The 25,215-nt window shown below is 40.5% G+C and overlaps 1 protein-coding gene across 6 annotated transcripts; it reads right to left on the bottom strand.

The window, feature by feature from the left end:
* Positions 1-353: 353 nt before the first annotated feature.
* Positions 354-24,452, bottom strand: CCDC150 (coiled-coil domain containing 150). 6 transcript variants are annotated; one of them, XR_010884537.1, is made up of 25 exons: positions 24,346-24,431; positions 23,859-24,076; positions 23,585-23,763; positions 22,899-22,967; positions 22,527-22,643; positions 20,103-20,232; positions 18,418-18,461; positions 17,437-17,529; positions 16,581-16,688; positions 15,822-15,946; positions 15,440-15,617; positions 15,023-15,091; positions 14,394-14,486; positions 13,103-13,186; positions 9,803-9,972; positions 9,358-9,451; positions 8,513-8,682; positions 7,681-7,807; positions 6,946-7,140; positions 6,287-6,355; positions 6,044-6,205; positions 5,600-5,686; positions 4,421-4,540; positions 3,497-3,833; positions 354-3,203 (listed from the first exon to the last, which is right to left on the bottom strand). XR_010884537.1 is itself a non-coding variant. In XM_067298918.1 (24 exons), exons 1-24 carry the CDS (start codon positions 24,414-24,416, stop codon positions 3,714-3,716), a joined length of 2,859 nt encoding a protein of 952 aa, XP_067155019.1. In that variant the 5' UTR covers positions 24,417-24,431; the 3' UTR covers positions 3,282-3,713. The 6 variants fall into 6 exon arrangements, 5 of the variants coding, with proteins under 5 accessions (XP_067155019.1, XP_013807611.2, XP_067155021.1 ...); XM_067298918.1 differs by lacking the exon at positions 354-3,203 and having other exon boundaries at positions 3,282-3,833; positions 14,394-14,453; XM_013952157.2 differs by lacking the exon at positions 354-3,203 and having other exon boundaries at positions 3,282-3,833.
* Between the last annotated feature and the right edge of the window lie 763 nt (positions 24,453-25,215).

Below are 25,215 nucleotides of genomic sequence, written 5' to 3' on the forward strand. Positions count from 1 at the left end.
CAATACAAATATTTATTGGGATATGAGCCTCTGTGTGGGATTTATTATAGCATGCTCTATATTCAGAGTTGAGTTTACCTGGCTGTAGCTTGTTTAATGATGCTCATGGGAATGTAACACTGGGGGAGGGTGACCCCAACACTTTTCCCAAGAACAGACAGCAGGGCAGGAAAGACCTGAAATCTAGCTGTTATAATTCTGGCAGAGCTTTCATAAACCACTGAGGGTAAGATGGGAAGAATACTTAAATTGATGTCAGCCTCACCTATCATCTAATCTCTTAGCAATAGGGGAGTAGTTCCCCTGGCCTCACTAACAGAATTAGAAACATTTTCAGTCAGATACTATGTATATATTGTCAAATCACTTGGTTTAATCATAATTTTGTTAGCTATTTATAGCCAAGGAAATATTTTTTACATAAAACACTAACTTAAAGCATATTTAAAAGACTGCTCATAAAAGTATCTAGTGTCTTAAAACCTGAATCATAGATTTTTAATTGTGCTTACCTGATACCAGCATTGACAATTCTAGAAAGCTGGTCTCCACCCACATGCACTGAAGGCTATAGATTGACATTAATAAACCAAAATCATGCTGCATAGAAAATCTGCTTTTTTAATACACCAAATGTTACTATAATAGAATGTGTGACTAACAAACAGAGGTGTTGCAACTACTAAGTAGTTACTGGGGAACCACTAGCAGTGTAGACAGGCCTCAACTGTTGATCCTGCAGATGGCAGCAAAGTGATAAATCACTACAACTTTCTTGAAATTACAATGTTTAAAGAAAAGAATAACATGATCTTGTCTATTGTGTTAGACTTTGGGGGGGGACACACCATATAAAACTCATTCAAAACATCAAAGTTTTTGAAAAGAAATAGCTTGTTTTGTGGCTTTCAAAAGCATATGGGCTACTAATTCATACTGTTCCACAGAAAAGTCCTATTCTTAATCAGTATAATTCCATAATTTGGATAGTTATGGTTGTCTTTGCAATAAGTAACTCAAAGTTTTCTTCTTACTGCCAGGTCAGGGTTGAAGATGACTGCATGGCCCCAGCTCCCACTCCTGTAATTTGTTAGTACCCATAAGTAAGTCTGCCAAGAAAATGCATTTTCTGTAGGAAGCCATGGCCTGCCTTTAGAACTGAACACCACCCAATAGAAACACTAAATCCCAGAGTTTCCAGACTCCTTTGTTATCATGTAGTATAATTTACTGCAACAGGATAGACTATAGGGGAAACACCTACAGTTGTATTTTAGCCAATATCAGGCATGCATTTCTAAAGTCTCCAGACTTCTGCCGCTCACCCTGCTGTGGTTCACATTGCGGAGTAGGCTCTGAGCACACAGGCTGGTTTCCTTTCAGATGAAACCAAACTGGAAGACAGCTTCCAGAAGTGCTGTGGTTGCTAGTGAGCATTCGGTCGGCAAGATCAGAATAGAGTATATCCGAAGAAAAAAAACAATCCAAAACATGTAGCACATCTGGACCAGCTATTTCATGCTACACGTGACTCACTGTGCTGTGTCACTTGCTGATGCAGACATAGCCAACAGCTTAGGGCAGTGCTAAAGCTAAGAGGTACTGCCATGCAGTAATAAGTAACAATAAATTACACTATATCTTAACTTTTTCCACCCTAATCCTTAAACAAATATGTTTAAAAAAAGAAGCAACAGGCTGTATTGCATGTGGAGTAGAATGTCTCTATGTACATATAAAACCAAGGTTAATAACCACAGACATAAAATCAGACTTTGTATTTAAATATACAAAGCAACTGTAGATACATTGCCCTTCTGCCAGCAGGGGTTCCTAGAACAAGGGAGGAGTGAAGACCCATCCCAATATATCCACACACACACACATATACATACATGTATATGGTATGCTGGTAACAGCTCCTGCCAAGGGAAGCCAGAGGGGTGGTTGGTGCTGGCTCCCTGGCAACATGCAGTTCATACAAATGTCGTTGCAGTGTCTTGTCCTCTTGCATAGGCAAACATCACAGCTGCTTGTCCTGCTAGACAATCTACTTAAGCATCAATAAATATTCATTCATGATACTCGGTCATTAAAAAAAAAAAAAAAAAAGTGTTAAATGGCAAGTGCTATTCCAGAAGAGTTTTTCAGCTGTGACTCCTCTACAGTCTGAGTTAATACCACACAAAGCTAATTACGATTTTGACTGCTCTTTGCCTGAGGGCACAATGGAGGTAAAGATGCACAGGTTAAATTAAGCCAGCTAATCAGATTTAAGCAGGTGCTGCACACATGCTGGTTGATCTCTGAAGGAGCTGTCTCCACTGGGACTAACTCACAGTCACATTACATCAGCCTGCTTTTTTTAAGCAGCAACAAAAATTTAATGACGAGCAGGTAAATGAAAGCTGTGTGTTAGCTTTAATAGTCTGCTTAGCAGGCCCTTGTTCCTTAGCATGTCCATTTCCTTCAAGAAGGAGAGGTTCAGGTCTCTAAAAATTAGTCCAGACTACTGTCATATAATTTAGGACCAAATTTTTCTGGAGGAATGGAGTGACTTAATTCCAGTGTGTGTCAAGCTCCAGAGCAATGCAAGACTTCCCTCTGCACTACACAACCATTCTAAATAACGTGTATAGCTCCCACAGCAATAAATGGTACCACTGATCGCAGAGGAGCTGGCAAACAGCACTGTAAAGCAAATCAGAGTGCAACAACACCTGTACTAAAGTGAAGTTGTTTTGGAAGGTCCAGAAGGAAGAGTAAGCCATGAAGCTGAGCTGATCGGTAGTAGAACAAGAATGAAAACTGTGTTATAATCACCCTCAACTTATTATGACATATGTCATCTGCTTCAACGACTCCTTCCTTGGTGTTATATTCCACAGTGGGATAGGTTGAATAAATTCCACTAATTCTTATGAGTCTTATGTAGATAACAGGATGTGTGGTACAATGTCACAAACCTAATGCATTCCTTATATGCTCCTAAAATAGCCCAAGGCCTGTGTTCTCTCATGACCCAGACATCAGCTATCATTAGAACTACAATTAGAAGCAGCCAGTCCTGCCAGGTCCTCCCTGTCCTGGTCACGTCAGCATCCAGCCACAGACGTATGACTCTGTCTTCAGTAATTCACCTGATCCTCTGCAAACCAGTCTGAGATCTGTTTTGATAGCACCTGCCAAGGCTCACTCTAAAGCTGCTAAAAGAAAAGTGATGAACACAAAGACTTAGCAGTCAGCAGCATATAGTCTATAGGAATGATACATAAGAATAATTTCTTTGCTATAAATAGTGGTTTTGTTAATATCAGTCTTATGATACAAAGTATTCTAGTCACAAAAGACAATCATATCTCACATGCACAAAGAGATCCCTGTAATGTTGGACAGGTGAGAGGCATGAATTAATTCAAATCAGAGCATACAATATAAATCAGCATTCCTAGGTCCCCTATGCACAGGTGTCCTGTGAGCCAGCTGGTCAATGCACCTTTTATTTGCAAGGTCTTCTCAGTGATGCACAACTATTGCCGTTGAAGTAAGGTCCCCGATTCATACCCTGTTAAAAAGTCTTCTCCATCAGTGCACAGCTCCCTGTGGCTCAGGATGCTCCCAGTACCTGGACGCCAGCAGGGAGTCTCCAGTGGCAGGTGATGCTCTCCCTGGGCTGTGGCACCCCCAGGTGGCCTTGGGCTGGGAATCGCCTGTCAGGTGAGCTCACTTCCTGCCCAGGTCACCCGGGCCTTCCCGGTAGAGAGCCGGAGGAGCTGGGTCCTTGCCCTACCACCCAGGAAGGGTTGGGTGGGGAGCTCTGCTTGCTTTGTGTCCTGGGAAAAGATACAATGTTTCATGAAGTGGATCCACGGTTTGGAGGATCTTTGTGACTACCAAAGAAGAGATTAAAGTTTTAGCAGCTTAATATATGCATCTCCCTGAAAGGCTAATCAGACAGCTACGTGAGAACTGCCAGTTATGGGAAAGGCTGTGCAATCTACGCAAACAAGGTAAGTGCAGCTTTTAAAAGAACGTCTGTAAAAGTTTGGAGGAGGGGGAGGATAAATGATGAAACAGAGGAGGTGAATGCAGGGAGGAAAACATGCCAGCTATCAGCTTTCATACAAGTATTTGGGTAATGAGTTTCACCAAAACATGAAATGTACACTAGAACTTAGTTAAGTATAGAAACAGTCCTTTGAAGCTGTCTTGTACCCATAATATTCTTTGCTGGTTAAATATGTAGCTTGGCAAAAGATGAGGAAACAAACTAAATTGAAAAAGGAAGAGAGGTCTGCTTTTCCCACTGTGTAAGGAATTGTGAAAGAAGTTTAGCAAGCTGAATTCCTGACTACCAAATGCTTCCCTCAGCTAATTTGCTTTGTTCCCTCTTTGAAGCAGATGTGCTTGCTTCTTTTACCTCCCTTTTGAAGCTGCTCTCTTCAGGGTTCTTTGCCTGGTGTTTTTTCACAAGTTCTGGCTGCAGGCTGTCAAACTTAGATTTGAACCAGCGGTGAGCTTCCTCCAGGTTAACCGTGATCTAGGGAAGGCAGTGGTAATTAGAGCTGCAGAGCGAGTGGTTAACTTGGGCTGAGTTCCAGCTTTTGAGCCCTGCCCTGGAAGGGGGAGAACAGCACAGAGGGGTCTCCTCAAATTCTCCTCCTGTATGTGGGGGCAGGAGCTCCCCGTGATCTCCTCCTGCATTGCTGTGGGGAGGCGGTAACAGCTGGGTGTGCGCTACAGAGCTGTTTCTTACAGAGTAGTGAATCTTATTGGCAGTAGTCAACACAGGTCTCTTTAGACACAGCACAAAATACAGAGGCATTGCAGAGAGAGGGGGAAAAAAAGAAGGCTGAATACCACAAACTCCTTAGAAAGATGTGGGAAGACTAACAACTTTGCCTGAAGACTGACAAATGTTGTAGAGATGCATTTATATTGCTCTTGCTATTAAAGTCTTTTTCTAACAACTGATCAAGTACTTGGACTGATAAGCAGCATGTAAGACCTCAAGCTGGGGCACTTCTGTTACTTATTTCTTTACTTTATGCTTGTTAATACCGTATAAAAATATCTCAAAAATAGATTTTCATCCCAAACTACTATAGTAATGCATGTAAATTATAATAATTCGCATATTACTGTACAATAGTGCAAGGATGAGGTGATGAGGTGATGCCTGGACAAATGTGACCTCTTGGGTGGCAGGGGGAAATGTGTTCTGTATTAATGTCGCATAAAGAGCAACATAATAGCGGTTTGGGGGAAAATTACTTGGCCACAACTAAGTGGTTTTTTGTTTGTTTTTATTTTATTTGTTAAGATAGAAAGTCATTGATCCTGATAAAAACGGTAAGCTGAAGGGAGAAAAGCCTTTCTTACAAACTCCAATGAATTTAAATAAATCATGCAAGAGTGAAATTTAACTGAAAACAAAAAAAAGTATGGTAAATACTAGTTCGTTACTCTTGATTTGAAAAGATCAAGGATACACCTCACTCTTCACCAGAGAATTTAAGATTCAAAGGGTCACACAATGCATACCCTGAAATGGTACCTTGTTCCAGTGATTTATAATTCTCATGTTAAATAGTCTTACCTGTTCTGATTCTATGCTGGCTTCCTTCAGTTTCTGTTCTGTTTCTTCTTTACATTTCTTCAGATGTTTGACTGTTTCTTCCAATCTCTAGGTAGAAAAAGAAATGATATTAATTTCTCAATTATTTTTTCATGGCACAGAGACAAAAACTTGCAGTATTAACAGAATGACTTTCCCATTTTTTACTGTAAAATGCTTAAGAGTTTTATTGAGAAAGACATGGAAAATCATTTTCCAAGTGTCAGATATAGTGTTAATCCATAGTGAATGTAAGATAGGTTTGCTACTTGGGCTTTCTGGAGCAGATACAGTAAGACTTATAGGAGTATCTCTTGATATAAGATTCATGAAGTCTTTCTACCACCTGCTTCTAGAACCCCATAGATGTTGTATAAAATGCTTCCACTGGTTTCTCACCACATTTTCATAGTGTGATCATTTTACCTGACACTGGTTTTCCAGCTGCTGCCCTTGCCTTCGCTCCACTTCCAGCTGGGTCTCCAGCTGCCTGTTCTGTGTTTGCATTTCATGTTGGTTTTTCAATAACTCTTGCATCTCGCTCCGCAAACTTGTTAACTCTGTCACGAATTTTTGGATGTTCTGTGACTGAAGACAACACAAGAATGAAATTTCAACAACTTATTTCATCAGATCAGTCTTTTCAGGAAGATGGTCAAGAGAACATACCTGTTCATAATTCTTCTTCTGATATTGCTCTTTTATTGCTTCCATTTCCCTCAGTTCAGATTCAATCTCCTGGAAATTGTTGAAAGAAAAACCAAACTTCAGGAATTTTTCAGGATCATCTGCAGAAATAGGTCCCATGTAACAGTGTCCACCTACTGTCTCCTTATTTCCTGTCCTGCAGGACTGAAGTTAGGAGAACCAAGGCCCCAGTGGCAAAAGGGGAACAAGCAGGCAGCAGAGTTGCAAAGGACCCTAGATTCTCATTTGGGCTCAGGTACCAGTACTACCATACCTTCCATCAGTATGAAGGATGGAAAGGGAATAACCACCGCACAAAGCAACCTTTGGCCCAATCTCCAGTTAAACACACTGTATCCACAAAATGATAAAGTGGACAAAAGGCTAACCCAAAAGTAGAGTTGGGGGGAGGGGAGCAGGGGAGCTGCGACTCTGGCATCATATTTAATGTAGGAAGAAAAAACAGGAAAGGCCATGTGATAGCAGCTATAACTGCTATTGGTCTTCTGTTAAGCATCTGAGTCCAAAGTTAGTTTTGTTTGTTTTCCAGCCTAGCTCCACTACAAAGGTACAACAGTAGTCCTACTTAGGAAAAGGAGTTCAGGTAGGATGTCTGTCTCCACTGAAGAAGGTGCACAGACCTTTATCCTCTCTGCATTCTGAGCATTGCTAGCTTTAGAGGCCAGGCAATGTCTGACTTGAACTCTCTGGCTTTTTAGCTTTTCCTTGTAGCTAGCCAAAGACTTTTCCAGCTCTGTTACTTTCTGCCGTAGCTCCCTGTTAGCACGTGAAACTTCACCCAGTTTGGAGGATGCTTCTTCAAGGGCCTTCTTGAGCTAGGGGTCAGAGAAAAAGTGAGTTCACATTAACTGTAAAGATCAGTTCATTTCCTACACCATTAAAAAGGAGAATGCCAAAATGATTCTCTATGTCTGGATTATGCTATAGCACCTGGTGATCTGCTGGGGTTTGAGTAATATTAAGGTCAGGCTGAGCTTTATGATCCAGCCCCAAAAGCAAAGACTATTTCTGCCTTTCACACTAGTATTTTATCCCTGGAGGTTTCCATATAATGTCAGATTATCCTTTTGAAGTCACTGGAATGACTGATATCAATGCCTAGGTTTCATGTATGATGGGATAAACAGTGTTGGGGGGGATACAGTGGCACTTCCAAAGGACAGAGGGAACAGACATCACTATGTGCAGCCACCAAAACACCTGTCTAACCCAAGACAAAATTCTGTTTGCAAACAGGTGATGGACAACTCCAAAAGAGAGAACTATTTGTCATGAACTGCTTTTTTCAGTTTGAAAACTGGACACCTTTCTCTGGAAACCACCCACTGTAATCTCTTAATTCTATCCCTTTTCACCTCAGCAGATTCTCGCTGGGCAGCTTTTCTAGAAGCCTCTTGCTCAATGTGAAACTGCTTCTTTAAAGACTCCAAGCGTTCAGTGTACATCTTTTCCTCAGTCTGAGCTTTTTCCATTAGCTGTTTCCTTTTAATGGAAGAAGCAAAATCAGTCATTCACATGTACATTTAATGTGCTTTATTTTTTAAACACTAGAATAGGAAAGAAAATTCCATTATAAATATTTCTCTTGTCTTGGTTATACCCTTAGCAACACTAACACTTCAGGATTTGATTTTGTAAAAAAATACATACACTTCATATCTGCTCTATTTCCAAGGATGTTCCAAATGGCTAAACAAGGTAATCTTTTTGAACTTTAGGACTACCTACTTTACCTCAGAGAAATAGGTGTCTAAGCCTTTTTAAAGGATGAGGCGGTGATTCAGAATGCACCAATACTTACTGTTAACTACTTTTAAAGTTTTACTTACTGTTTTTTAGTTTGGGGCGGGGGGTTTAAACAGCTATCCTGTGGCCTCTTTGCTATACCTATTGTAGGCCACTTCAAAGTGGAAGTGATACCTGCTATCCTTACGGACAAGCTGTTTGCTGAAAAAGTGCCATAATAACCCTAAGTAAGCAGTTCTTCAGTATGGCAGAGGAGGCTGAAGAAGCCATTCCATGAACGGACAAAGCAGCTCATTTATGTAGCTCTGTGTAAGTCTATCTTTACCGTGCTGCTGGTTCAGGATGTGGTCAGTACTGATACTGATAGATGAGAAAAGCCATAAAGCTGTTAGTAAAAAGTTATGTTTCTCCTCAGCTTTAATATCTTGGATCTGTTCTTACCTGCAGGCTATCAGCTGTTGATGCTCAGTTTCTTTGCTTTTCAGGTCATACTGAGTCTGGATCAGCTTGTTCTGTAGGGTATTATTGGCCTGCAGGGCTTCTTCCAAACGAAGAGCAAGTTTCTTGTTCTCTGTTCTAGTAACTTCTAGTGCTTTACAAAGTGGTTCTACCTGGGCAGTAATGAGATCAGATTTAGGTTTACTCAAATGAAAAAGCATAGACGGGAACATTGTTCCCTTCCCAGTCGGTGTCAGCTTACTGGAAGTAAGAGCCTGTTCATCCACTGCCTGATGACAAACATCCTTTTAGGCACAGGCATCTAGATGGGATTCTCTAAAAAGCCAGTCCACAGACTGGCTTAGTCAGAAGGATCAGAATGTCTTTCACATAACCATGACTCTCTTGGAAAAAATGCCCTCTCCAATAGCGAGTGTGTTTGGGTTGTGAGATAATTATTTTTAAACTAAGTATTTTAGAGGAGGGAGGAAGAAAGCAACTCTCTGGCCCTTTTTCCCCCTCCATCCCCTCTTTCTCTCTCTCTTCTTTAAAGCTGCATACATTTCAGAAATCTCTGTCCCTGTCCAGCTGCAGACAGTAGAGCCTTTACCTGTACCAAGGAGTCTTATTTTAGAAAGATTTTTACTTGTTCTTTATCTTGATCTTTACTTGCCTCCTTCAACACTTGGAAAATGATTTTCCTGCTCCACAGCCTAAAGCTGACAGAATATTTTGCCTCCATTCATGTGACTGCATCACACCATGCTGTTTTTGAAAAAATAAAAGGTGACTGGCTCAACCCTGAAGATGCAGTCCTGCCTATTACTATGGCAAAATGCGGTCTCTACCTGGCTGCTGTGCTGGTTTCCCATGGCAAACACTCTGGCTTGGCAACGATCCAATTCTGTTTCTAACCTCTGTATTTTCTGTTGACTCTGGCTCCTGAAAATGGAAATAGGATAAACAAATAATGTATCATCTCTGTGCACCTCCCCTCTGATCTGGAGGCAATCTCATAGTTAGGTTCTGTTTTCACCGTACAATGCTTTGCCTGTTACTGAAGTTAAAATTAAGTTTATTCTTGCCTACTTGCCACAAGATGGATGGGACCTGACCAAGCAGAATATTTACAAGCACATTTCAATGTTGCAGGAAAGGACATAGGAATTTTTCAAACAAACTTGTCCTGAAGAGTTCACTAGCCAGAGCTGTGGGAAAGATGCCACTTCTCAACTATATCTGTCTTTACCACACTGTTAATCATACCACAGGAAGAACATCAGCTTCATTTACCTGTCTTTTCTGAGACTGCTGATTTCAGTGTCCTTGTGTCCCAGCTCTGTTTGTACCACCTCCAGAGCTGCCTGCATCTTGCTATGAGAAGCTAACACGTGCTCCAGCATGGCTGTCACCTTACTGTTATCATTCTTTGCTGCCTCCAGCTGGTGCTGCAAGTTAGCCATCTGAAGTACAAGAAAACAGGCAAAGGAGCAGGAAAATCAGTTATCTATTAGTTTGATCACAGGATTCTTTTGTAAGTAATTAACTTGCATGCTTGCAGCAGTGCCAAGAGTATGCAATGGTTTTTAACACAGAAATTGTTTCTTCCAAATACAGTCTTTGTCTTACCCCTATTTTAAGCCCAAAGTGAGTTTCATTAATAACTTCCAGTGTTTATGAACTCTCGGCACCATGGGAAGCACCACAGATGCATAAAGCTGAGGTTTTAGTCAAAAAAAAGTTGTCAGCACAACTTTTCATCTGTATCTCTTTCATACAAGAAACACTCAAAAGGTTCTGGTCCTCATTAATTTTCAGCTGTTTCTTCATTGTCAGCAACTATTTAATTGAAATGAACCATCTTTCTAACTTGCATTTCATGTTCTTCACTCACCACACTGAAGTCTCCTTTGTTAAGCCCAGCAGACCATACAGTTTTCAATAATCTTGGAGTGAGAATGTCTATTTTATTCTCCAGCCTTTCTTCCATGTTCTTAATAGCGTTTAACAGAATCTTCAGGCTGACCCTAAGACAATCTCCACGTTCAGAAGACTTTCTTGAATGTTCATCTGGTTCAAAATGAACCTGATGTAAAGGAGAGTGGAGAGCACAAGCACGTAAATCAAATTTCACAGTTTCTTCTTTTGAACCTGCAGCTGACCTAGGATTATGATCAGCAGACTTCTGCTGCCAGGGCCTTGCTGGGGATTTTTTTCTTCTTGGTGCCATTTCCACTACAAAACTAGTCCGTCCTTGGAGACAGTGAAGACGTGAGTACAAAAAAGGGAGAAAATAACAAAATACATTCCAAAATATCTATTAACCAGAGCAGAAGTAAAAGTCACAATAGCAGATGCTACATCTTATCCCTAAGTCTGCATTACATTAGGAAGATCTCTTGCCCCAAGTATAACATCTTAAGGCATCCTGTACAATGCATGGTTTTAAGCTCTCTTCCAGGATTTTCTCCACAGCAGTGCAATTTCTCTCTGTATTCCTTAGCAGTGAGACACGACGCTGAGCAGCTTTTCTTTAGAAGCCTGCGCTTCCCTCACTGTGATGTCAGCCAGCATCACAGCTCTGCAGCGCCAGCACGGCCCCCGGGTTCTGTGCATGGCTCTGTCCTGTCTCCGCTGCAAGACCTTCCTTTAGCTGCTCTCTCCATCTGCAGAGCAGCGGTACAGAGTACTGCGCAGTACTTTAACTTTCCCCAAATCTGAAAGCTCTCAGGTCATGAACTCCAATTGTCAATGCAATACCCAGTTTCCTTTGATTATCTAATGGATCAGCCTCTATGATGGAGAATTAAAGTGCAAGAGAAACTTTAAGTTTGCTTCTTAGAAACAGACAGCAGAAATAGGACCTTCTATTTTCCAGGCAAGTGTCCTAAACACAGTTATGTCCTGTATTTAATTTCTACAGCACAACATGCGGATTACTGATATATAATCATCAATTTGATGCTTAAACCTTCCTAGAAATTCTCCAACTCAATACATTACAAATACATTACAAGACTGCTATTCTAAGCTGTAAATTCAAGCAACTGTACCAAGATTTCCATTCACAAGCAAGAATAAACTCTCAACAGCATATGCTCTTCACAAACTTCCATTCCTTCTCAGATACCAAAGCAACCTCATGACAGAGAAGAGTCCATTTTGCCACATAAAACCTACAGGCTTGGTTTCACTGCCCAGGATAACACAATCCTTCCGTGTGCTCCTATCCATTAAGACTGAGTGAACTGATTGAATTAGAATAACTATCTGCCTCCAAGGAAGATAGCTAGTTGAGCTAAAAGTAATATCTGCAACTATTTGTTCTTACTGGAAACTAATAGTAAATCATGAGGACTATCCTTATAATCCCATAAGCTGTGTGCTTTCCGGCCTGAATACATGTGATTAACTTGCATGAAAACAGGTCTGATACCTGTTTTAGTTGAGCTTCCATCCTTCTCATGTTAATTTTGTTGGAATCAAATTCTGTATTCACCTGTAAACTAGGATGCTACAGCTAATATTAAATATGTGCTTTGTTCTTCAAGAAAGTGTGTTAAATCTGATTTCCAATGACTAAACATTAATTACAGTCAGAACTTCTTACCCCTCAGAATTATGTTCAAAGTCCTATTGTATCTGAGTATATTTGGTCTCTAGGGCTGCATTGTGCACTTGTGAAGTTGGCTATTATCTAAACGTGCATCTGTAAGAGACTGCAGCTCTTCCTCCAGCTGCTGCACTTTAGTCTTAAGAAAAGCAAAGATGGATGCAGCAGAAAATGGAAAAATGGAAATGGAACAGCATTAGCTTGACTGGAACACAGAAGCAGAGGTATGTGATGACTTCTCTTTGATCAGAGCAAACATATTTTATTTTTGCAAAGTCCCATAATAGCAGAAGCAGCAAGAGAATCATTTCTAACTTATCCTTGCATAGGAATAATTGTGCATTAGAATTAGTCACCTATCATCAGATATAGGGACATTACATAAACATATAGCTTTCTCACTCTTCTAATAATGACTATGCCCTCTATGCTGCTTTTTGAAAGAACCTCAGGAATCTTTGCATCACTGCCTCAAATTCTATGACGCATGTCACATTGAACGAAGTGAAAGCTTCACTTTCGGCACCTCATCTACTGTCCAGCTAACTTGTATGTAATTTTTCTTAAGCATGCTTTCAATTTATGCTTACCACCACGGCTTGCCTCCCTCCTTATTAATTTCTGTCTTCTATAAACCTTCCTTGTTTCCAATGTTTCAACCAAGTTTCTACCCATGTATTTGTTCTAAACTCCCCTGGTCCTTCTTAGCCATTAAACAACTTATTTATCAGAAATCCTAGAGATGCTATGTCAATAACATCTTGGCCTAATCTGTCACCCAAACATATAAGAAGTATGAGCAGGATCAAACATGATTTTGATATAAAACTATCTTAATGTATGTGCTTAACATTACACAACTAAATAAGAACTTCCCTCCAAATTTAATAGTGAAGAGCTAAGGTTAAACAATCTTATATTAGATGAACATGAAAAAGGAGTTCCCCCTTTAATTTGATGAACAAGATGCTGTGAGGTACCTGGAGTTTTCCTTTGTCATAGGCCAGTTTATTCTTGCTGTTAGTCAGCTCTGCTAGCACCTGTTGCACCTTCTGCTGGGCATGCTGAGGAAACAAGAGCACAAGTCACCATTTCCTAGGAAAAATAAGGCAAAAAGCAATGAAAAAGGGGTTCAGTGCCCTGTTTCTCCCTGATTTTTTTTTTTTTAACTTTCCTCTGCTGAGTTATAGCACCTTCCATAAGCTCTGATTTTTTGCTTCAGGTGGAAATTCTCAATTAAGTGAAACACTAAAAGGGGGAGGGAGGGTCTGAGACCAAAAAAACCAGAAGAGGTATAAATACTTCCAGGCCAACTTAGTCTCTAGGAAGAACCACTCAAATTAGTACAGATGGCCATAGAATGGCCACTGTCATAGAAGCATAGACAGCAGAAATGGAGAGATGAAAGATAAATCTTTGACAAGAGGAGCACAGTAGCAAAAAGAACTAGGAGAAGAATGAGAAAGCATTGACAAAAGCAAAATAAAATAGATAAGGATGACAGTAGTTAAGGAATACCAAAAAATTTAAAACAAGGCAACTCTAAGGTTCTGAATGCTATACTAATTCATATTCTTTAAGCAATGACTGCCAAAGGAGTTCTGAGTTAAAGAGCAAGCAAGATATACTTATGTTACAGACTAATTACTTTAGAAATGTAATCTTGATTAACAAATAATAAATATTCAGAATGTGTTTCAATTAATTCTTCTTTAGCGACCTTTTCTGCAATTAAGTGTTTCTTAAGATCTCCAACTTGTACAATTGGTCATTACATCTAGTACTCTTAAAAAGACAATGGTAAAAGCACTGCAGGCACTGCACTATCAAAATAGTGCTCGCAACTTTTCTGGAACCAGTCAAGTATACTGATGCAGGTGACTGAGTAGTGAAAAATAACTGAATGGGAACAATGTAAAAATGAGAATCTGGTCCCAAAGTGCAAATTGCCCACAGAGTAGAGAATAAAACAGTTATTAACTCCTTGCTGATGTATATAAACACTAGAAAATGGAATGGAGTCATAAGTCTTAAATGGCATATCTAAATCTCCAATACCTGAGGTTCAGTTAGTCTCAAATTCCACACAGTCACTAAATCTGAAAAACAGAGTAACTTTTGAGAAGTTATTTTATCCTTTTGTTTTTATTATTTCTTTCTTGATTCCCTAGTTTGATCTTCCACTTTCCATGCAATCCAGATTATTTCAGACTGCAGTTTGACACCTGGTACAATAACTTATTAGGTTATTTTTATTATAAAGTGGCTTACTTGCTGTTGTTCCAGTGCAGCCAAGCGATCCAATAGCCTCTTGTTTTCTTCTGCTAGTGTCTGCAAAGAGGATTTCATTGAAGCCATTTCTAGCTGTAAACAGAAAAATACAACTCTCATCATACCACTACAAGATTTTCACAGACACCTGACAAACCTGCAGGACTACATGTAGATTAGGTACAGCCTCTACTCTTTCAGAGAGCCTTTCCCCAATGGTGAAAGAAACTCCACAAATCAATCAGTCATGCTGACTTAAATTACCATACTAAGGAGTCTCTCATTTAAACCACAAATGCTACACTTCATTTTCCAGGCTATGTAAGGGAGTTACACAGGTAAAACAGCTGGAAGCAGCTGAAAATTATTTATTGAGTTTGCAATAGTAGCATGACAAACTTATTAATACAAACAGGGCTTCGCATAGGTAAGCAGCAGGGTTCCTGTCCCAAAAGACATACATATATAGACAAGAGATGTAGCAAACAGCAAAGTGAATACTATGACTATGATAATTAGAACACTATTTAGAACTAATTTAACTAAAAGAGAATAAGCAAAATGAAAGAAAAACTTATCGGAAGAGAGAATATTGAGTTTAAAGAACAGTCATATGTATTGCAAGATACCTTATTTTCTGTTTTTTCTACTTCCAGTTTGTTCCTTTCCTGTGTTATTTCATTTGCTGTTGTCTTTATCTGCAACAAGGAATTTGAAATAATTTTTAAGTCACCTGAAAAATTCTAGATTCATAGGAGTTCTACATATCTATAAAACTATTGATCAGAAGGTCACAAGTCAACTCTGAAATTCAGAAATAATATTTGCAGAGCTGTCCTGTCCTCTTTCCCTTTTAATGCTCTAGAACGGAGACATTACAGGTCAAAATACAGAAGCAGTAGGAAACAGGAGCGTGTGTCACTTTTTGCTATGGCAATAGCAATAGATCATCTTTCCTAAAGCAAAACTGGTATGAAAATAAGAATTTCAAAGTGGATCCTAAAGCTGCCCTCAAGAATATACCTTTAAAATCATGTTTTGTGTACCTCCTGTTTAAGATCTTCCTTTTCAACTAGCAGAGATCCCCTCTCTTGCAAAGCTGTCTGCAGTTCACCTCGCAGGCTAGCAATAGCACATTCCAGCAGCTTTCTCTGTGTGGCTGCTGCTTCCTCCTTGAGGCTCGCTTTCTGTCTGCATTTGCCATGCTCTGTGTGCAAGGCCTCCCTAAAGAAAGAAAAAAAAAAAAAAAAATAGCCAGGCTGGAACTCTAGCTTACTACAGGACATGGAGAACAGAAGATGGCCTCCATATTAAATACTAAACCTTCTGTGTTAATAAGTAACAAGTATTAGAGAAGCAGAATGCAAGGTGGCAAGCATGCAAGGGAAGATGGAGAAGACAGAGGTGGCAGATGAGAAAACTCCTCACAGCTCTTTCTGAAGCTGAGCCCTCTCGTGTTGCACACTCTGCAGCTCCCCAAGAATGTCGGCACAGGCAGCATCCAGAAGTGAGTCTTGTTCCTGCAGCTGCCGAGTCATCTTTTCTTGTTCTGACTAAAGGGGAAAAATTACCCAGGCAATTAACACCAACATCAGAACAATAGGGACAAGAGTATTTAACTGACAAAGCTGTTATCATCAGATTCCTGTGTTGTCCCTATAGTTCCACATGCTGCTTCTAAGATAGGTGTCAAAAAGCAGTGTTACCTTACTCAGACAGAGCTTTCTATATATTTTTTAAATCTCATTTAGGTCCTGATGGCTTCCACTTAGCTTCTTCATCTGCAGTCAGCATAATGCCCATTAATTCCTACTTGCCTCTTTCTTAGAGGTTCTTACAGGATATTTTTACAAATCATATATCACATCTAGATTCTTTCCCCTCCTCCTCCATAACACAGGCTTTTATTTGTGGTACTGAAATAATAGTCTTTGAACCACATTAAGTCTTATTTTTCTTTTTAGAAAACTTTTTGGAACTGGTAACTTAGCAAGTTTTAGAACTTATAACTTTAGAATGTTTTAGAACTCAGGCATTTTAGAACTTACACCACTATATGTGATATTTGTGTGTTGCTATATTTGCTATATTGCTATATTCCCATAGGTTATCAGTACTGTCTTGTCAGCTGCCTAATATCTAAATTGCAGACAACTTTCTTGGACTATTTACCAGTAGACTACATACCTTAAGGATGGCCTGATGATCTGAAATGAGTTTAACATTCTCCATGGCAACACTTTGAAGTGTGGTGCTGAGGTCTGAGCATTGCTGGCTTAAGTGGTCATTAAGGACCTGGTTAGATAGAGAAAGGAGGAAGATGACAAACATTTTCAGACTTTTTAGCATAGTAAGGTGTCAGATATCTTTGAAAATCTCTTGCAGATCTTGTTTTGCTCAACCATAGCAAAAGTCCAAAGAAAATGTGTTTAAGTGTGTGGTAAGTTACTGGGGGGGGGAATGCATGAGGGAGGCAAAATTTAACCTATCAGTCAAGAATAATCACTTATTAACTCTGAAGTCCAGAAAAAAGACAAGTCATGTTTCTAAATGAAGACAAAAATGGAAAAAGGATCCCTAATAACTTCATGTTGAGGTCAACCTTTTGTCCCAAAGGCATACGAAACTTTAGCTAACCAGCTGCTTTAGATTTATCTCATTAACAGAAATGCATTGATGTACAATCTAAAGGTGCAAAGGAATATAAAGGCACTACTTTAAGGATACATAGAAGTGGGAGCAGCAGTAGTTCTTCACATCTTGGCTGTCGAATAAAACACTTGTAACAAAGCTGATTTAAATTAACTACTGTGAATAAAACTTTCCAGCCTTAAGGTTAGGAAATCATGAATAGTTACCTGATTGAATTTCCTTCATTGGAAGTTGTTCATTAGCCCATATTACCTGAGGGCACTGAACATTACCTCCTGAGCTGTATTTGAGGCTTCTCAGCAAATGTGTGATCACTTCCCATTACAATCATTTGGTTTGCTATACATTATTTCCATTTTAAAAGCATATGAAGAGGAGCTGTTCTCATTACCTGTACTTTCTCTGCTGTTTCTTGCAGGGCAGTTATTTTAGACTGAAGCTGCAGGTTCTCCTTTTGTTGTCTGTTAAAGGACAGCTGTGCATTCTAAGGGGCAATAAAAAAAAACTTCCACTGATACAAATTTAAAATATTTTGTCATTCAGCCAGGAACTTCACACATGTCAAGTCTTTGTCTCATACTTACCTATTTCCTTTAAGCTACTGACACATGGCTCTGTGCTCTTGCAAGCACCAGACGTGGCTCCTGTAGTACAAGCCTCTTTCCAAAATATGCCTTGAAAGTAATAACCAAAGTACTATTGCTTGTTTTGCAGCTGCTTTAACTTTGCTTTGAAAGTTATGGTCAACTTTTTATCCCTTCTCAGCTCAAACTTATTTGCCTCCATTATAATTAATCTTGACATTTTTGAAGCTAAAAGGTCTCCCTGCCAGAAGTGCTAGAATTCCCAATTCAAGGAATCCTCTCCCAGCCTGCAAGATTGCACATCTAAGCCAAGCTTTTAGTTCATCTTCACTGAAACTTACTCTTTCAAAGACAATTTCTGGCAGCACACACAGTCCCTACAAAGGCTGTAAGCACACCTCTTTGCCCATTTAGTGCCTGGCTGAGTGAGGTCCTGATTTTCTATAGTGTTAATTTACTAATCCATCTATTTGTCTCCTTTCTATGTGATAACTGTGTTACTGCAACTGTGTTTTGAGGTCAGTTCTAGACTTTCCAGAGAAGGCATTCAGATCACTGTTTTGATATTTCAATAGAGTATAAGGGTTAATTTTTCCAAAAACAAGTAGGACAATCACAGGTTGGTAAAATAATTAAAAAAACACATTTACTGGTTAGTACCCTTGGTGGCATTTGTCCACATAAAAATTCTGCCTCTTAAATATGGTACATTTAAAAGATCCCAAATAGGCTGCTGTTTCTGATCTCTGTACAGCCACTTTCCTCACCAATAATTGTTTACAACTTACTTTTGCTTCTTCACCAAGCTGGGAAATGATACAGTTCCTGGAGTCTAAAAATAGAAAAGAATGTCAGAACACGCTTTGTTATCTGTTTGGTAATTTTAAAAGGTGACATTTTGATTTAATGTTTTAGTTTAGCTGAGTTATTGAATATGCCACAAACAGATAAGATTTCTACAAATGTCCTGTTCTTTAAAGCTTTTATTGATGGCTTTAATGTTTTAGAAAAAATTACTGTACAGCTATCATTTACTCTGTAAATGAAGTGTAACTTATTTCTCAATTTTACAGTTAAGCACACAATTATGCCACTCTTACACACACCACTTTTGTGATTGCTTGAGCAATTCAGATAACCCAAAGAGTGCAAGTTTCTTGTTCAGCTGTTTCTCTACTGTGTAAACAACTGATTTGTCCTGACTATACCCATAGCCTACATTTAACTTTAAGGTTTTGTGCACTGACAAATTATAGTAGTCAGATCCCTGCTTAAAACATTCAGATCTAAAAGTAGTATTTTTGCTGTATTCTGAATCAACCTGTCTATAATAGCTACCCTTATTCTGCTCTGTTGGATAAGATGCTGACAAAACGGAAGACGAGACAATTCAGTATAAGCAGGGTGGGGAGGGAAGTCTAGCCAAAATATTACAACATACAATGTATTATCTATGAAGATCAGTCAAAAGCTCTTTCAATTAAGAGAGGCAAAAATCCTTGATCAGTAGGATTATTTGATACGAAGTAAAGAGAATTTGTATGACTTATTTAAATTTGTCACTTGCACATGGATTTGTTTCCAAGAATTTTTCTGTCATCAAAGAATCTCTCACATTCAGCCAACTCTGCCACGGCATGACAAGATTCTCTCCTCTTGCCATTGCTTATTCAGAAATGCTGAATGCATTGGTGAACTGCAGGTTAATTACTGTTGGCATACCAGGGCACTTGTGGTTCATAGAAAAACAAACCCAAAATATGGAAACAGGAACAGTTCTCTAACAGGAGGAACTAAAAATCTGAAATAGGTCGTGAGGGAAGGATCACAGGAAGAACAATTACACTAGGATTTAAGGCAGGGTTACTGTAAACTATCATTTGGGAATAAGGAACAGATGTTAGGTTAGGAATGTTTACCTGCAATTTTTACAAATATTTTACAAATACATTGTAAATGCCATTTAACAACCTTATAAGCAGCTACTTTCACATCAATAGACTGGGAATCTAAATCAGATTATCTAGAAGCTTATCCAAAATGCTTGTTCCTATATATGATGTTTACTACAGCATGGTTGGTTTTTTTTTAATCACTTCAAAAGACTCTATGAGCAATGAGCGTTCTCCTTTCACATCAGTTCAGGAATCACATGTTATAATTGCTTGCTAGATTGTCTCCTCTGAAAACAATCTATGATGATGAAATCTATTAACATTACTGTTGTGTATTTGTTACCCTGATTACTACTGTGGCCAATTTCCTCTAAGTACAAAGAGTCTTCAGAAACTTCACATGCAAACTAAGAGAAGCCTTTAAAATTTCAGCACCTCTCAAGCTGCACTTCATCCCAGTTAACTGGTACACCTACCACAAGTCTGGAGGACCACAGTAATTCCAGTGATGTGCTTGTTTCACTGTGGAAGCAGTGAAAGCAGGGCTACAAAGATATGGTGAGAACTTGCTGTCATACCCAGTTCAGCTTTCAGTTGTGTGCACTGCTGCTCCAGATGCGCAGTTTTTTCCTTCTCTTCTTGCAGCCTCTCTCGGGCTAGCTGGACATCTTTACGCAACTCCTGGCAGTCCTGCTGCAATATCTGCACCTTCAATGATATCACAGATTATTCTTCAAGATGCAGAATTCAGTGAGGCAAACCTTAGGAAATTACAGAGCCTGAAACATTGACTCAACTGGAAAAGAAACAGCCTGATCAGCTTCTCTTCTCTCTCACCTTGCCCCAACTAAACTTTATGCAGAAGACTTTCATGGCAAATAATTAAATTTCCTTATGTTATGCAGTGTACATCTTCTCATAATCACCTTTACAAGACAGAATCAAACAAACAAGTTTGCATTATTCAAGATTACAGAAAAGATCAAGCCATAAAAGATGAAGGTGAATGTAACATGCAAGGCACTCTACAAGTCTGGCTCATGCTCTGTTTTCTGAAGGACTTCTTTTGTTTTGTTTCTACACTAATTATAAATAGATCATTGGGTTAGATATAGCAGTCAGAAAGCGATAGATGGATTAAACTGAGCCTTTGCTTCTCATAAATTCAACAACGCATCCATAATTTTTTCCATTTCTGCTGTAAAAGACCAGGAAAAGGATGAAAGGGATGTAGGAAAGAAAAATCTAGTAATTTCTAATACAACTTCACTGTAAATTTCAAAAATAGACAAAGAGACCTTGATGGTCAAAAAGATGGAAAAATTAATTATTCAAGTTTTGATACTTTGCTATTTGCTTTGTTACTTATCCTTACTATTCCTACTCTTGCTATGAATTCAGAAGTGATAGTGTGGCTTGCGTATGTGCACGCATGCAGAGAGGGGAGGAGTTTTTATATTTATTTGAAGTATGTATTTCTGCCATACTTCTCCTCTCATCCTCAAAAAAGCTACATAATACAAACGCAGCTGAGACAAAAATCTAGCTTTGTCATTACGGCAATTAATGGAGAAAACATTGTTACTCCCAGGACATTTAAGAACTCTGGAGACTACTCTGAGAAATCTTATTTTGTAACAGAGGGTTTTATCAGTACCTTCATAGTAAAGACAATTTAATATTAAACAAACAGATGTAGCATCATTTGCAATTACTCATAAGATAACAAAAGTATTAAGGCAGCAAAAGAATGTTAAACTCTGTATGATTTGTATCTTTTAGATAAGATTTATTTTTTTCTGCTACTAGAAGAGTGAGTCAATCTACAAAAATACAAAGATAAACCAGTCATTATCTTTCATCTTACTTGTAAAACTAATATCCATAAAACCACAGATACATATATAATCTTCCTGTTTTCATATCCCTCTGCAAACTGTTCATATTTCCTCACTCTGTCAGTTATTTTCAGAACTTTAAACCTACTTTATTTATGAAGAGACAGAACACATCCTTGGCACATTTGCAGAGGATACTAGAAGATGCAGAGGATAAGTAGCTGACACACTGAATGGCAGAGCTTTGATTCAGAAAGACCCCGATACACTTGACCAATAGGTCAACAGAAACCTTGTGAAGTTCAGTACGGAGACTTGTAAGTCTCTGCACCAGGGTGGAATGACCCCATGCATCAGTACGGCCTGGGAACGGACAGAGCGAGCAGCAGCCCTGTTGAACAGGACCTGGGGTTACGATGGACACCAGGTTGAACACAAGCCAGCAGGTGCTCTCACTGCAAATAAGGGAAACCACCTAATGGGCTATGTTAGCAGGAGTGTGGCCAACTTTATAGAAGTTATTTTCCCCCTTTGATGCCGGTGAGGAGGCACCTGGAACACTGTACCCAGTTTGTAGGTCCCTCAATTCAAGATGGAGAAAATGGAGAGGGGACAACAGAGGGCTACAAAGATAGCTGGGGTCTAGAAAATGTGACCTGTGAGAAGAGGCTGAGGGAGCTGGGCTTATTTAGTCTGGTGAAGAGGTTAAGGCAGGATCTAATTGCAGTAGGGTAGTTACAAAGATAATGAAATCAAACTCTTCTCAGTACTGTCAGATAATACAACAAGGGGCAAAGGCCCCAAATTTAGGCTTGGGAGGTTCATATTGGGCACTAGGAAAAATCTTTTTAAGTGGAACAATACTGAAGCACTGGAAAAAGTTACCTAAAGAGGCTCTGCTAGACAAATCCACCACTGACTCAATCTATTATTGATGATACTTCCTTCAAGCAGGAAGTTGGACTAGATGATCTTTTCTAACCAGTGTTTGTATGATTCAGTTTAAGGAGTTTGTTTTTGTTTTTTTCATATATACTGTATCACACTTGAGCAGTTGTGAAGTATTTTAACTGTTCTCTAAGCAGGACATACAAGTTCTTGCTTCTCCTCCCAGATGATAAAAGGAAAAAAGATACAAAAGAAGAATGAAAAAGTTTCTCAAACCTGCTTCCGTTCTGCTTCTACTGTTATTTCCATGTCCTGTACATGACGCATCATGCTTGCTTGGGATTCCTCCAAAGATTCCTGCAGACTGATCTCCTGGGACAGCTGTTCCGTTAGCTAAGGGGGGAAAAAAAAAAACAAAAAAAACCCCTCCTAATCCATGTCGAAATAAGTAGATTGAACAAATACTTTGAGATCATATATGAATGATGTTCTGTCTGGAATATTTAGTTATGAGCACAGCTGGCAGCCTCCTTTGGGTTGTGCACATTCCAGACTTGCACCTGGACTATTATTTAATGATATTCTTCAAAACTTTAAATAATACTTAGCAATTCAGCTTTCTGCTAAACTTTTTGCTCTTGTACTTACGTCCTGCAGCCTACAATTCATTTTCTGTTTTGTGTTCCTCAGCTCCTCAGCTGCAATTGGTACATCCATCTAAAGAAGATGAAGGGAACAAACATTTCTATCCTGTCCTATCGTGTTCATGACTCTCTCAAAAGCAATAGGTATTATAAAATGCAACACCCATCCTAAAACCTACCTAGAATTTGATTTCTATCTCCAGTCTGATGTTCTCTGTTCTGAAGCACTGAATAGAAGAGTGCAAGCACTAAGAAGCAACCAATTCTTTAATACAGTTAAGGAGATTAAGTGACATACTCCACGGAAGTTTTCTTTAAGAGAGATAATAGTAGAGGTGTAAGACTGAAATAGAGAAATTTAAGTTCCCAGAAAAACAGAAAAGCTATTGAAAACTCCACATGAAAACTAGGATGAACTTAAATCCTGAAGAAGGGAGAACTACAAATTTCAATATTCTTGATTTGTTGTGTAATTATTTCATTATTAGTGGAACCAGAGAATCTCATTCTCAAAATAAGTTTTCTCTTACAATCACTGATAACAAGCAGCATCATAAATGCTCATTTCCAACAGAGCATATCTTTCATTTATCTATCTCAGAGATCGTAGTACTTAAAGCACTACAGATAAGCCTGTTAATCCTGAAAACACAGTAAGATCACAATCTCTCTATATGCCAACTTTTGTACCTTGGTTGCAGTTCTAATCTCCAGAGCAGCACTTAGTCTTTGAACTTCTTCTTTTGCCTTTTCTTCAGCCTCTTTCATATCACTTAGCTGCTGGTGTAATTTCATTGCCTCTTGCTGTACAACCTTCATTTCCTGCAAATGCTCTTCCTGCACTGCATTCAGCCGCTGCTCCAACTGGGCTGCCAGACAGAAAAGGAAAAAAAAAATGTCATCAACAGAAGCAAACATATGAAGGCACAATAAACAATAAAGAGGTAAAATAATATTTCACTACCTGCATGCTTTGGATTCAGCTCTTTTTCTGTCTGCAGACGGAAGATGTTTAATTTCAGTGTCTGTACAACGCTCTCTAACCGACACATTCGATTCACCAGCGATTCACAGTTTTTCCACAGTGTATTTTCTCCCACAAATGCTACCCTGGCCTGCACAGGACTTATGGCTGGGTAGCTAGCGGGTGTCTCTAAGGTCTTTGAGTGGAAAAGATCAAGGCTGAAAAGGAGAGAAGATTGACCCACTACATATATGCACATATCGCATTACAGATGTGAATAGATTGGAAACCATACTTCATACTGCTGGAAGGTTTCCTGCCACCCCCGGTCACTGCAGCCTGTTCCCGCTGACTCTGTCAGTACCAGCTGTCTCGCAGAGGGAAGACCAAAGCACGGCAAGCAGGTGCAAAGCGGGACAAGATGAGGAGAAGTAAGGAAAGCCGGAGCTCTCCAGGAAGGAAAGGCTTTGCCCCGCTTTCTCCCCACCTCTGCCCGTTGACGCCGAGCGCCTCCAGGTCTCTCGCCAGCGCGCTGGCCTGCTCTTCCGCCACCCTCATCCTCTGGTGCAGCACGGCGAAGGCCTCGGGCGCCGTCGCCTTGACGCTCGTGGGGGAGACGGTTGGCCTGGCCATGGCGGCACCGGCCGCCGCTACCGCCCCGCGGGGCCCGCGCCGGCGCTGCCCGAGGCCCCCCTCGCGCGGCGGCGGCGGCGCCTCCCTGTCCCTGTCCCTGTCGTTGTCGTTGTTGTCCCTGCCCTCACAGCCCCCAGGGGCCGCGGGCGGCCCGGCCCGCCGTCATGCCGCTCCCTCCCCGCTTCAAACCCGCCCGCTCCCCGCGCGGCCGCCACCCCGCGCATGCGCGCCGAGCCGCGGCGAGATGGCCGTGGGCGACAGTCCAGAACCTGGAACAACGCGCCCTGCGGCGCATGCGCAGCAGGCCGGGCCCCGGGGGGGGCGCCAGAGCATGCTGGGGGTTGTAGTCCGCTCCCCCCCCCCCCCCCCGGCCGAGGAACGGCGGTTTCGGCGAAGCGGCGTGAGGTGGTGGTGCCCGCCGCGGGCTGCCCTGCCCGGCCCCGCGGGGCCGGGTGCCGCGTGGGTCGCTGGCGGTGAGCGGGCTCCTGGGAGTCACATGGGAGACTGCTTTTCTTCCTTCCTTCTCGCCTCGCACCTCCCTCCCTCTCCCGAGGAGCGGCGCTGCTTTGGCAGCCTCCTTCGCACCTTCCCCTCACAAAATGGCGGCGAGGCGGCGATGTGGCGTAGCTGGCACATGCTCTTGTCGCGGGCCGCCGGGGACTGCCCCGTACCTTGGCTGTAACTTAAATGCCTGTGAAGCGCTTCAGTGGAGCTGTGTGTGTTA

This window comes from Apteryx mantelli, chromosome 6 (genome assembly GCF_036417845.1).
Source record: "Apteryx mantelli isolate bAptMan1 chromosome 6, bAptMan1.hap1, whole genome shotgun sequence".
Taxonomy (NCBI): domain Eukaryota; kingdom Metazoa; phylum Chordata; class Aves; order Apterygiformes; family Apterygidae; genus Apteryx; species Apteryx mantelli.

What these genes read in the sequence shown, in the direction of transcription:
- CCDC150 (XM_013952157.2), bottom strand. Translation starts at nt 24,416, where the DNA reads ATGAGGGTGGCGGAAGAGCAGGCCAGCGCGCTGGCGAGAGACCTGGAG. An exon ending in TGAATTGTAGGCTGCAGGAC is followed by an intron (nt 22,644 to 22,898) that starts GTAAGTACAAGA and finishes TTCCCCCCTTAG; the next exon opens with CTAACGGAACAGCTGTCCCA. An exon ending in ACAACTGAAAGCTGAACTGG is followed by an intron (nt 18,462 to 20,102) that starts GTATGACAGCAA and finishes TTCTATTTTTAG; the next exon opens with ACTCCAGGAACTGTATCATT.